The 12,605-nt window shown below is 38.3% G+C and overlaps 1 protein-coding gene across 1 annotated transcript; it reads left to right on the forward strand.

The window, feature by feature from the left end:
* The first annotated feature begins 9,365 nt into the window (after positions 1 to 9,365).
* tlx1 (T cell leukemia homeobox 1) lies at positions 9,366 to 12,076 on the forward strand. The gene is made up of 3 exons (XM_042010813.1): positions 9,366 to 9,822; positions 10,447 to 10,684; positions 11,866 to 12,076. The coding sequence occupies exons 1-3, from the start codon at positions 9,366 to 9,368 to the stop codon at positions 12,074 to 12,076; spliced, it is 906 nt and encodes a 301-aa protein (XP_041866747.1).
* The last annotated feature ends 529 nt before the right edge of the window (positions 12,077 to 12,605 follow it).

Genomic DNA, 12,605 nt, shown 5'->3' on the forward strand with positions numbered 1-12,605 from the left:
GACTAAACCATTGGCACATCTTTATTTATAAGGCAATATTAAATCTGCTTCCCTCATACTTATGTAATGCTGTCCAACCTAAAAGAAACAGTAGCTTCAATCTTTTTACTGTGACTCAGGATGTAGTTTTGCTTTTATACCCAAAGTCAGACTAGAAATGGGAAAAAGAAGTTTTAGACATGCTGCTCCAACAGCTTGGAATCTGCTGCAGGATAAGCTGTGTCTGGGGGAACCGGTCTCCTTACACCTGTTTAAGACACCTCTTCCATCTTAAAATAATCTTTTCCATTTTTCTCTTCAGCCCTGCATGGTCAGACCTGATTCGTGGGAGGACCATCAGAGAGCTACCAACAAACCAGAGACCCGATCAGAAAAAGTTTAAAGATCATCATGTTTATTGTCTACAACACGTGTAAAACCCGTGAATCACGATCATATCTATAATCACTATTAGAGCTGGCCCGCTGAGTGCAGGTACCACTATAATACTACAAGTCCCACAATGCACTGCCAGTGCGCCAGCGAGTACCTCAGCAGCCTGATGGACCTACTCACCTTGGTCAACAACATATCTCCCCTATAAATGGCTAAATGAAAAGGGGGCTTTGAAAACAGAGAATATGTTTGCGGATGTAAAGTTGTGTGTCTTCTGTGTGGAGACATGGCTGTAATGAAAGAATAAAACGTAAGAAAACACTTTGATACAAAGACCACGACACATACAAACATCTGGACAAGAAAAAGAAAGAAGGCTCCAAAAGGTAGGAGACTTATTAACCCTTTAAGGTTGGCAGCCGTATTCCAAAACTTTTACTATAGAACATTTTTTCACTTGAAATTACTTTGAAAAAGAAAAATGCGTAAAGAGCCATAAGACGTAAATGCAACAGATTTGAACAGACCTTTTTTTAAATTATTTTATATTTAATGTTGTTTTATCTGTAATGGACTGGTGACCCGTCCAGGTGCCTCTCACCTGCTAAACGCTGGGTTAGGCTCCAGCTTCCAGCAACCCTTTATGGACGAAGGGGTCAGATAATGAATGAGTGAATGAATGAATGCATGTTGTTTTAATAACGAATAGACTCTTTTAATTCCAGGTGTCATGTGTGCAATAAGGTCATTTTTAAAAGGTTTTTAATAAACACTGAACCACTGCAGTTTTTTCATTTGGGCCCGGTGAGAGAAACACAAAAACCAAGAAACAAGGGATAATATTTCACAGGTAAGAAGTGATTTTATATTATTTAACTGTTATAAACTTGTTGAATTTGATGTATTTCTTAAGCTTAAGACGATGATTACAGTAAAATCAGCCACTTCATATAATTGTGCTAAGTAGGTGATTTCAACATTATCTATTAAATCAGTTTCACAGCGCCAACATGAACTTTAACTGCTGACCTGCAGCTACAGAAGAACTGAGAACTGAACGATGTCCAGATGGATGTTTGGTATGTTTCCAGCAGATAAATGGAGGAGGCAGCATGGGTAGCAGCACCCAGGAGAGACTTTGTACCGAAGGACTGTTCAGCCGTCTGCAGCCTCATTTTAACCCAGAGGACTTTAACAGAACTGGACAGTCCACTGGTTTAAAGGAAGGAGGGATACCATCCATTTTTAATTTTCCTGACCATCTTTGCAAAGTTAGAGTCATGACAATTTCTCATGTAGTCCTGATATTTCACTAACACAGCAAGGTTCCCTCTAAATGACGATAAAATACACTATTAAAATGGTTCCTTTTGAATGAACCCTTCGGTACTTGTTCAAATTTCTGGTCTTGAAATCTTTATTTTATTTTCTTTGACGTGTTAAAAATCGTTCGTTTTATATTGGGGATGTGGTAAATTTAGCAGGTTCATTGCTTGTTGGGCGTCACATCAGAGTAAACGTAGGTTCTTTATTTGGTATGAAAATGGTGAGAAGAACAGACGTCACTATTTTGTTTTGAGGGTATTTTGGTAAATTTTTAAGTTAGGCTAGTCTTTTTTTTTGTATGAGTGCGTGTTTTTCTGTTTTGTGAGTTTCTTTTTTTCTTTATTTTTTCTTTATTTATATTTTATATTATTCATAATAAAAGCATGAATATAACTCTATATAAGAGCATCACCATTATTATTTCTCTGTGGATTGTAGAAAAGGTTCCGTATGTATGTTGTTGTGTGTCTGAGTATATGTAAGTGTATGATATAGATAAAAAATAATAATGATATGTAGTATTATAAAAATGTGTGACATTTCAAGTAAACCAAACAGATTGAAAGTTGGCTGAAAATTCAGCGAGTTATGGTGATTTTAATCGTTGATAGACCTCTGCCGCGTTGATGCATCGTTTTTATGGACAGCAACGTCAGAGGTGACATCTACGTATATATATCTACAGCCGTGGTAACACCCAAACACACAAGCCAAGAGGAACCTGAGCTTCAACGTGGTCCGTGTTTAAGACACTGCCCTCATGTGGCTGCAGGAGGTAAAACGTGAGCTCAAATGTTTGCAGGAGATGTTGAGAAGCTCTGAACTGAGGTTTCTTTAGACCTGTAGAACGAGAGGTATGATGATAAATTGTGTTTGGTCTAAAACAGGACGTTTCACAGTAGATTCAAAGATGGACTTTAAAATGCCAGCTCTGATGTTGTGTCTATGAGCTCAGCCTCTAACGACACATGTCGCCCTCATTTGTTAGCTCAGAGCCAATAGAGCCAACAGACTGAGTGCTGCTAACAATGTTTGACAGAGAAACCACATGTTGTTGAATACTTGATAATTGCTGCTGGTTTTCACACTTTAAATCTCCTCCAGAACAGCTGAGATGATTTCAGCGATCAGTTTGCATGTATGTTCTTAAAGACAGCCACCAGTCTGGTGTCGTTTTCAGCATTTCCACCTCCTCTATGCTCAGTTTAAAGTTCAGGGTCAGTTTCATCAGTGTGTTCGCTCTGTGCTGACTTGTGTGTTGGTTTCCTGTTTTTCTTCTCAGAGAGCTACATTCCCCATGTAAACAAGAAATGAATGAAGAAAAGAGAAATATTCATTATGAATCAAAACCAGGGGACTGTTAGTGTCCCCTTCATTATTTATCCAGAAATCATTTGGCGTGACAATAAATTTAGACAATGAAAGCTTTTTGGTTAATGTTTGGACAAGACTGCTGTTTCTCTGGAATATTGGTAGTTAAGTTATGGCCCCTTTCAAAAAATCCAAGTCTCTATTGATGTCTACTGATTTATTTAATATGACCCAGTTACCAAAAATGTCCTTAACCCTTTTGCCCTCCTTGGGCATTTTTGTTCATTTTTCTCCTTTATTTCACATTTGATAATAATTTTAGTTGTGTTGTGGCTACAAATTTTCTTTTTGCATAATTGTTTATATCAGCTGGGTTTTCTTTTTTTTGGGGGGGGGATTCTTGTTTTTTACTCTGTTGATGCATTTTACTCTCTCTGGTGACCTTTGTGGCCAAAAATGTCCTAGCACAAAACCTGAAATAAAATAATCAAACTGTATTTATTTATTTATTTATTTATTTACATCAAACACCAGTTTGATAATTTGAGTGATTAATTATTATTCATAAGTAACACACAAGACATGAATTGTTTTCCATATAATACATATCAGGGTGATGGGTCTTTGGTGGTAATTATAGTCTTGGATATGTAAAAGATTAATAGCAAAAATCTTTTGATGTCATTAGTATTTTTTATGTTGTATCAGATACTCCCTCTGGTGACCTTCATGGCCAAAAATGTCCAGTTGACTTTCATTAAAACTATATATTTTATTCTAACTGGTATTCCATTTTAAAACCATTTATTCTAAAATGTCACATTTCATCTTGCAGAAAAGTCATGATATTTGACTTTTTCCTGGCTTCCACCCAATTTACCTGGTGTATGCAGGAAATTATGGTAATTTTGCAAGTTATGTTGTTGTTGTTTTTTTTTTTGTTGTTTGTTTTTTTGTTTTTGTTTTTTGTTGTTGTTGTTTTTTTTATTTTTTGCTTTGGAGGGGGATTAATCAACATTTCAATAATCAGAAATTATTTAACGAACAAATCACTCTGGTGGTCCCATGATAATACATTATAATCTCTGCACAAACAGCAAAAAATGCTCATCACATTCATCAAATAGAAAATAATTAATATTTGTGTAAAAAGTCAGTGGCATTATATAAATAAACTGGCAAAAATCAACCATGCCAACGAGAGATTAACATTAACTTGAAGAAAATAGCAACATCTGTAGGAATCAACAGGAAAGCTGGTTAAATTCATGATCCCTGATGTTTCAGCCGACACAAAAATATATAGAAAAAGAGAGAAATACTCTTTCTGCACCTGAGGTTGCTGAAGTAGACAACCCCCTTTATGTTTCCTGTTATTAAACGGTAAAATATACCAGTAGATATCCTCTCAGAGATGATAAAACACAGCTTTCACTCACTTTGACTGACTGATGCAAACATGGATCTGATTCTGTGGAAATTCACACAGTTGTCATTTTCAACCCTGTGTCAGAGATCACACAGTTTTCCTCATCAGTATCTAAAAGCTCCATCTTCTGATCTGAAAGTTTGGGCCAAGCATCCAGTATTACTGTTTCCTCCCACAGAGAACATTTCCTCCCATCAACCACTCCATCTGTTCTCCTCCAGAAGTCATCAACCCTCGGCCTGAGCAGAACAATGCCTTTTATGGTTAAACTATGAGGAGTAGCTACTGTGAGCTCTGATTTATCTCGTGTTTTACTCACCCCACAGTAACGTGGTGTCTTCTCACAGCTGGTAAACACTTTTAACTCACATTATTTAATTTATATTTGTGCAATAACACCTATGTGTATGTACAGGTCATTCATGTTAGATAAATAAGAAGGATAGTTAATGCTCTTTATCAACATGGTCAGAGGTGTAGAAGCCAATCGTTTAAAGGTTTTACCCATTTTAAATGGAATAACACAGCCAATGACTTAATAACTCGCCAATAATTGTACCAATTTCTGATTAAAAACTGCACAAAAACAGCTCAAAATCTGGAATTTTAGCAAGTTGCAGTCATATTTATTTATTATTAAAATATTAGCTGAAGCTGTTAAATTATTAAATGATTTTTTTCTATGCTAGGCCAATAACCAACCAAGAGCATAATAACTACATGATTGGCTCAAATATTTTATTGTATTATAGCTTTTGTTATATGCAAAATGTCCAAATGTTTACATTACTAGCAGGTATTACATTACTGGTTGCTTTAAGAAGTAATATAAATAGTTTGATACCTGAGCTGCTTCTCATTCCAACTTTAAACCATTTTCTCCAAACCAGAGCTGTTGGTCGGGTTTGACCCAATCTTTCTCGTTCATTCACCATCTCTCCATTCTCTGACTGGCTTCCATCAATCACCTGAAAATGAGATTTTCTGGAAGTCCTTGACATTCAAGTGATAAGTGTGCTGATAGGGATCTGTCAGTCATGCAGGGGAATGGAAACAGATGATTTCTGCCTCAGCAAGGCTTTAAATGCACCAGCGATGATTCCCACACGGCTGGCGGACAAGCAAGTTAGCCAAGTAGGTGAGATGTTTCAGTAGGAAGGTCTGGTTTCATTTAATGTGAAATTATTCTAGCTTTATTTGTCCTGAAGCAGCTGAACACGAGCTCATATAGTTTAGATTTTGTGGATAATCTCAGGTAAAGATGTGAATGTGTGAATAATTTCCACCTTCATGTTCGAGCTGATGATTTTTCCTTCATGTTCCTCAACTCAGCCATTCTGTCTGTTTTGGTTTGGTGACTTTCATCATGATTTTTGGAGCATTTTGCATCAATTTGGTTGAGATTTTTTGTGAGCTGAGTTGATTGTAGATTAAGTATCAGTCAGAAAGACCCAGCTGCACATATGTCCAATATGGGACCAATTTTAAATGTCTCTTCATGTTATGTACTCAAAAAATAATCATTTATGGAAAAAAAAAATTCAATAAATTAAATCAAAGCAGTTTAGTGAGAAATAATTTAGTTAACTGTAGTTGTAAATATTCTGGATTAACTTGGTGTATTTGGGGTAGTGTCCAACCAGATCTGTAAGTGTAAATATAACTTATTGGTTTTCTTCTAAACATGATAGGAGCTTCATTTAATAGGATATATTACTTTTTATTACAATTATATGCTAATCCAATTCTATTCTAATTTAAAATCTAGAAAATCACGGAAGTTGAAAAGATACTGAAGAAAACAGGATTAACCAGAAGCAGGTGAAGTTGGGAAGAGCTTGTCGGACGTTTCTAACCAGGGACGTCACAACCTCTGTTTTCTTCTCTTCACATCCTCTGACGGCCACTCCAGCTGCTCTGTCTTGGGTTTTGTCTCCGCAGGGTGAAGTTATGCTGAGGACGAGTGAAAGACTCGGCCACTTGAGAGCATTCCTTTTCTTTGCCTTAAGAAGCTCTTTGCTTGTTTTTAGAGAACGTTTTCATGACTCTGCAGCTCCATCCAATTAGTTCCACAGCATCTGACGAGGAAGCATTATTTTAAACGTCAGAGTTTGTATTTGATGAACAATCCTCTACAATTCAGATAATGATTTATTTCTTTTTCATCACCTTACTCCATCATTCTGGATTCATCAGTAAAAACCTTTTTCTTGCAGAAAGAATGAGCTCACCAGATGTTTTTTGAGTCTTTATTCAGTTTCCATAAACCTTGCATCCACACCCTTGAAGGCTGTTCATGATTGTAGATGTTGGGAAGAAGAACTCAGCTTTCACTCCTTTTGGTTTTCTGTCAGTGTTCTGTGATTTTTTGGTGTTTGAGTCATGATGGTTGTGAAGCTGAACCGGTGTGTTTCTGTAAGGACTGCAGCTCAGCGGTGGAGTTGATCAGCACACATTTCCACTCATGGTGACTAAACTAACAGGATGAAGCTTCGCTTCTCTCAGCTTTAAACTGTTATTTCAGACATGACCAAGAGACTCTTTATTAACTTCTGTCACTCTCAACGTGACGGCTGAGACGCCACTTCCTTAGTGAGCTGCACCTTTCAGCAAAAATATCCACACTTTCATTTTTCATTCATGTTTTTTTTTCTACATCATGTGACTAGCCTTGAGATCAATCATATCCCATAAACAACCTCGGCTCCAGAAACACGAGGCCAGCATGAGGAAGAGGTTCCAGGCTGGTGTGTTCCACTATCAGGACTCCTCATTGTTAAATAAAGAAATGTGTCTTGTTTCATTTGACTTCAATCGTCCAGTCCAGATAACAACATTAAACAAAAGTCAGCAGCTGAATTAGCTGTTTGGCAGAGAAAATCTGACATGGGAACAACCCACATACTCAACTGTGCTGCTCATCCCATGGTTTTTCCTTAAAAACGTGGCTCCATTTGAAAGAGACTTTCCAACAATGTAAGATTTAATACCAAAGAACCAAAGCTATAATCCACCAAACACTCATTCCTGAATGTGAAGAAAAAGCTTTAATTTTCTTTTCTTTATTCTTTCAGTTCTTTTTTTACCGAGAACTGACCCTCATGATCAAACACAACACCTTTGTGTTGTGAGTTTTAAAACATAAAGATTATGAAAAAGATATTTTTCCAAATGTCCAGATTTTAACTTGTATCGTAAAATCCTGATGGAGCATTGAGACCAGCTCTGATGAGGTTACAGTAAGTCTCAGTCAGACTGGCCTAAAGCAGGATTTGTTTTTGGCTCCAGATTTTCTGGTCCAGCGTCTCAGCCCCACAATGACTCTGCCTGTGGAGCTTCTGCTCTTTAAACAGGCAAGAAATCAATACAAGTCTCCGTCTGAAGTGAGGACTTTTTTCCAAACCCCATAAGGACATTTGAGCCCCTGAAATGAAAAGTTTGGCTCGATAATTGAGTTTGAAAAGATGCCACAGCCAGTGTTGCTCTCAGGCCTGCTATGCTTACATCAGTTTCACTTTCATCACAGTTTGATCCTTTCCAGCTTTAAAATCCTTCATGGAGCAGAAATACATACAACAGCTAAAATAAAAGCTAAATAAGCAGAAAGACTGATTTTTTTACTGAGTTCATTTTTAATTAGTTTTAATGAAGTAAAAACAGACAGCAAGACAGTTTAAATTATCTTTTTTTTCTGTAAAGAGCAGCTGATTATCTCCAAACACTCCTACATTTATTATCTGATTTCATCTCACTAGTTCAGCCGCCTCTCCCAGGTGATCCCTCATTGGTCCACCTTTAAACTGAGATACCTCTTCTGGGCGTGATTGGCTGCCACGCGCATTAAAATTTGATGTCGGTCAGCGGGCCAATGGGAAGTTTTCTCAACATATCAAATATTAATAGTAAAATGCGCCGCGTTAAGTAATGAAGTCCCAGCGGCTCTTAGATGGAGAGGAAATCAATGCGCGCGCGGCTTAATTTTTCATTTAATTGCTGGAGTTCGTGGTCCAGGTTCTGGGTCCCGAAGAACCGGCAGAATAGGAGAAAGTCCTCCTTATTTCTGATCAACTATTAATGAAGCTTAGAGTCATTTGTAATGGGGGGGGGGGCTGTTAGTGTTAGTGAAAAAATCTCCCAGAACTTCCTTCCAGTTTTCACAGTGGAATAGCCTAAAAATCTCAGTGATCATGAATTAATAATGGTTCTTTAACAATGACCCAGCAGCTCGCGCTCTAAATGACATCATTTTTTATTTTCCCTCCATTTATGTAAGATCATTTCAAACCATTATCATCATTTATTAAAATTAATTATTTATTCTGCGTGGACCAGAAAGCATCTGTTGTGTTGATTGATATCATTTTTAGGAATACTGGCGGTTAACGTCTGCAGCTGAATCCATTATTTCCCACTGGGATTAATAAAGTATTTGTTATTCATTTCATTCCTAATTAATTTATTTCGTTCGTTCATTCATTCATTCATAATTTGTTTAGTAAAATCTAAACAGATCCTGGATATTTTCCGATGACAGGCCTGAATATTTTGTTTATTCCTTTAAAAATGAATAAGAAAAATAAAAATACGATTAACATGGCTTAAATGTCCTTTTATAAATAAGTAAGTAAGTAAATAAATAAATAAAGTCCAGCGGCTCGGGAACAAATGAAGCCGGTGTCTTCTAAGACCGAACCGGGTCTGTGGGTCAGGAACGGATGTTGGTGTCGGCCTTTTTGTTAGTGTGATTGATGTTCCCTCACCGCGGGGGAGGGTGGGAGGTGCAGATCGGTCTCACAGGAAGACGCACACGCGCGCATTCACACTCAGATAACAAGCTGAGGACGAGTGCAGCCGGAGAGTCCAGGGAGCGGCGCGTTAAGCATCCTCTGGTCCTCGCGAGGGAGCGGGGGGCTCGCGAAGGGCCATGGACCACATCGGGATCCTGGGGGCGCATCTGCAGCAGCATGCGCACGTGGAGCCCATCAGCTTCGGCATCGACCAAATCCTCAGCAACGTGGAGCAGAGCTGCATGCTGGGCGCGAGGATGCTTGAGCCGGACTACGGACACTCTGCGTACCACGCGAGCACCAGCAGCGGCGCGAGCGGCAGCTTCACCTGCGGCAATAACGGATATAATAACGGCAGCGGCGGCTCGTGCGGAGTGTCTTCCCTCGGTGGAGCTTATCACATGAACATGAGCGTGAACATGAACGGCTCCAACCTGAACTCCTCCGGAGTCATCCGCGTCCCCGCACACCGACCCATCAGCGGCGCGAGCTCCGCGGCGCAGCCCGCGGTGAGCGGGACCATCAGCAACCTGAACGCGCTCACCTTCCCCTGGATGGAGAGCAACCGGCGCTACACCAAAGACAGGTTCACAGGTACTACACATAATAATAATAATAATAATAATAATAATAATAATAATAAATAATAATAATAAATAATAAATAATAATAATCATAATAATTAACAATAATAATAATAATAATAATAATAATAACAATAAATAATAAATAATAATAATCATAATAATTAACAATAATAAGAAGAAGAATATGAATAATAATAATAATAATAATAATAATTAACAACAATAATAATAATAATTAATAATAATAATTTTGTCTCTAAAAAATGAGCTAATTCCTTTTTTGTCTTTAGTATTTCTTTCTTAAACTGGTTCAGATTAAATCTTCCTTCATTATAAACTGTCTGAAAGTCTTCTGACCAAATGCTCAAATTGTTATTATTATTATTATTATTATTATTATGCGGGGGAAAACAATCCGCTGTTAATAACTGTTTCATCTCAGGCCTGCTGAGATTATTTTGTCATTTATTTCTCATTTTTGTTTTTGACCGGTCTGAATAAAATTTTTAAATAAAATTAAAAGATAAATAAATTTAAAAAGATAGATAGATTTCTATTTTTTGCATTCCTCCTGTCCTGTCTCATCCTGTCCTCTCTGTTTCCGTCCTCATACCTGTCCTGTTCCGTCCAGTGTCTCTCTCACCCCTCAATGTAACACGTCGTGTAGGTCACCCCTACCAGAACCGAACCCCGCCGAAGAAGAAGAAGCCTCGGACATCCTTCACGCGGCTGCAGATCTGTGAGCTGGAGAAACGTTTCCACCGGCAGAAGTACCTGGCCTCGGCAGAGAGGGCCGCGTTGGCCAAGGCCCTGAAGATGACGGACGCTCAGGTCAAAACCTGGTTCCAGAACAGACGGACCAAGTGGAGGTGGGCGCAACACCCTCTCCTTTTTAAGAAAAAAATCTCCAAACTGATTTATTTGTTTTCGGAAATGTTTTCAGTATTTTTAGAGGCTGAGACCATTTATGAGGACAGGGCGGGTTAAATCAGCTTCAAAGAGACGAAAGACTCGACCTATTAACAGGTCTGTTCGGTACACAAATACATTAACAAATAAAGCATTTTAACTACGTATGTCAGTCAGACTGAGGAAAACAATCAAATCTATTTCTAATGAGTCGAACCTGCAACTTCATGAAAATTCGTCTGAATAATAAACACGTGATGACTGCACATGGTGTGTATTCTGTTAGAAACTACCCCATCAGTGGATAAAAATAACAGAAAATATTACGGAAGTGTGTATTATTATAGTTTCAGGTACAGATCGATGGAATAACTCGTAGTCTCGTGCAGCACAACGTTTTATTTGGGCTAAATAAAAGATCCAAAAATCCACAAATTCCTCATTTTGATAATAAATAAATACAGTTTAGAAAAAAATAAACTGTAATCAACTTTAATAAATAAACAAGGGTTGATTGTGGGTGTTTTCATATTAAAATGTGTCTAATTAACAGGTGGGGGTCTCCAGGATACTGAAGGCTTTGACTCCTAAAATAAAAACTATTATCCGGTATATATTCAGCTAAATGTACTTCTTAAAATATTTGTGCATGTTGTAGAAAATATTTGTTTTTCTTTGTGTGCGCGCACACGAGTGTGTTTAATAGAAGTTAAGAAGCCGACACGTGACCGACTCCATTTTCCTTGTGATATAAACAGGATGAGTTCATGGACGGAAAACTCTGTAATGTCATATCAGATAATCCATAACAGAGTTAAAATCACCTGGCGTACAAATGTCACTCATTGGTCAGATCAGCTATCGATGAATTATTGATCAGTTATTTAATAAGACTCGGGAAAACAACTCCTAAAAAACTGCTGCCGTTTTGACTGACAAATTAAATTAAATTAAATTAAATTAAATTAAATTAAATTAAATTAAATTAAATTAAGAGTTGATTTAACTGTTCAGACAGGTTCTACTGAAGCAGTGAAAGGTTTGGACCCTCCGGCCTGTTAGATGAGGGGTGTCCAGACTTTTGGATGCTACTGTGTTCAGTCCAGTGATCTTTTCTCTTTGTTACTTGTTGCTGTTGCAGACGGCAGACGGCGGAGGAGCGCGAGGCTGAGCGCCAGCAGGCCAACCGGATCCTGATGCAGCTGCAGCAGGAGGCCTTCCAGAAGACCATCAACCAGCCGGTGACCCCGGACCCTCTGTGCCTGCAGAACAGCTCTTTGTACGCCCTGCAGAACCTTCAGCCCTGGACCGAGAACACGGCAAAGATCAGCAGTGTTACAACCTGCGAGTAGACCTCACACACGGTCCTCATCGTCGGCCTGATAAAGACTGCTTATTGGCAGAGAAGGTCACGAGTGGGTGCCGGTGGTGGACGGTGTTTCACCAGTGTTGGTTACCAGGTCATGCCCCCACTCGTCTTCTCTTTTGACACTCTGGACTGTCCCATGAAATGGTAGCACGGTCTGAGGAGGAACCCTCCCTGCAGACTTCAGGCCGCTGAAAATAATCCAGAGGCATCGCGGTGACCCAAGAGACCCCAAAGTAATTGTTTACCTATAAGAGAGTCGATGTTTCACAAACATATTTTCATATAAGTCTGACAAAAAGAACAGAAGATGTTTCATGTCGTCGTGCCAACCATCAACCCCAGTTTATAAAAAGGTGAGAAGCTGAAGCATATGTATGCACAGAATGTAATGATTTATAAATCTCATAAACCATCATTTGATTCAGAGTAAAAAACAACAGAGTTTAAATAAATAACTGACATATCACACATTTAATGTGATACATCTGATTGCTTTATAAAGAAATATTTGC

The sequence above is a fragment of the Melanotaenia boesemani genome, chromosome 16, assembly GCF_017639745.1.
Source record: "Melanotaenia boesemani isolate fMelBoe1 chromosome 16, fMelBoe1.pri, whole genome shotgun sequence".
In the NCBI taxonomy this organism is placed as follows: Eukaryota; Metazoa; Chordata; class Actinopteri; order Atheriniformes; family Melanotaeniidae; genus Melanotaenia; species Melanotaenia boesemani.

Coding starts and splice junctions, on each gene's coding strand:
- tlx1 (XM_042010813.1), top strand. CDS start 9,366: ATGGACCACATCGGGATCCTGGGGGCGCATCTGCAGCAGCATGCGCAC. Junction 9,823..10,446: donor CACCAAAGACAGGTTCACAG/GTACTACACATA, acceptor TGTTCCGTCCAG/TGTCTCTCTCACCCCTCAAT. Junction 10,685..11,865: donor AACAGACGGACCAAGTGGAG/GTGGGCGCAACA, acceptor TTGCTGTTGCAG/ACGGCAGACGGCGGAGGAGC.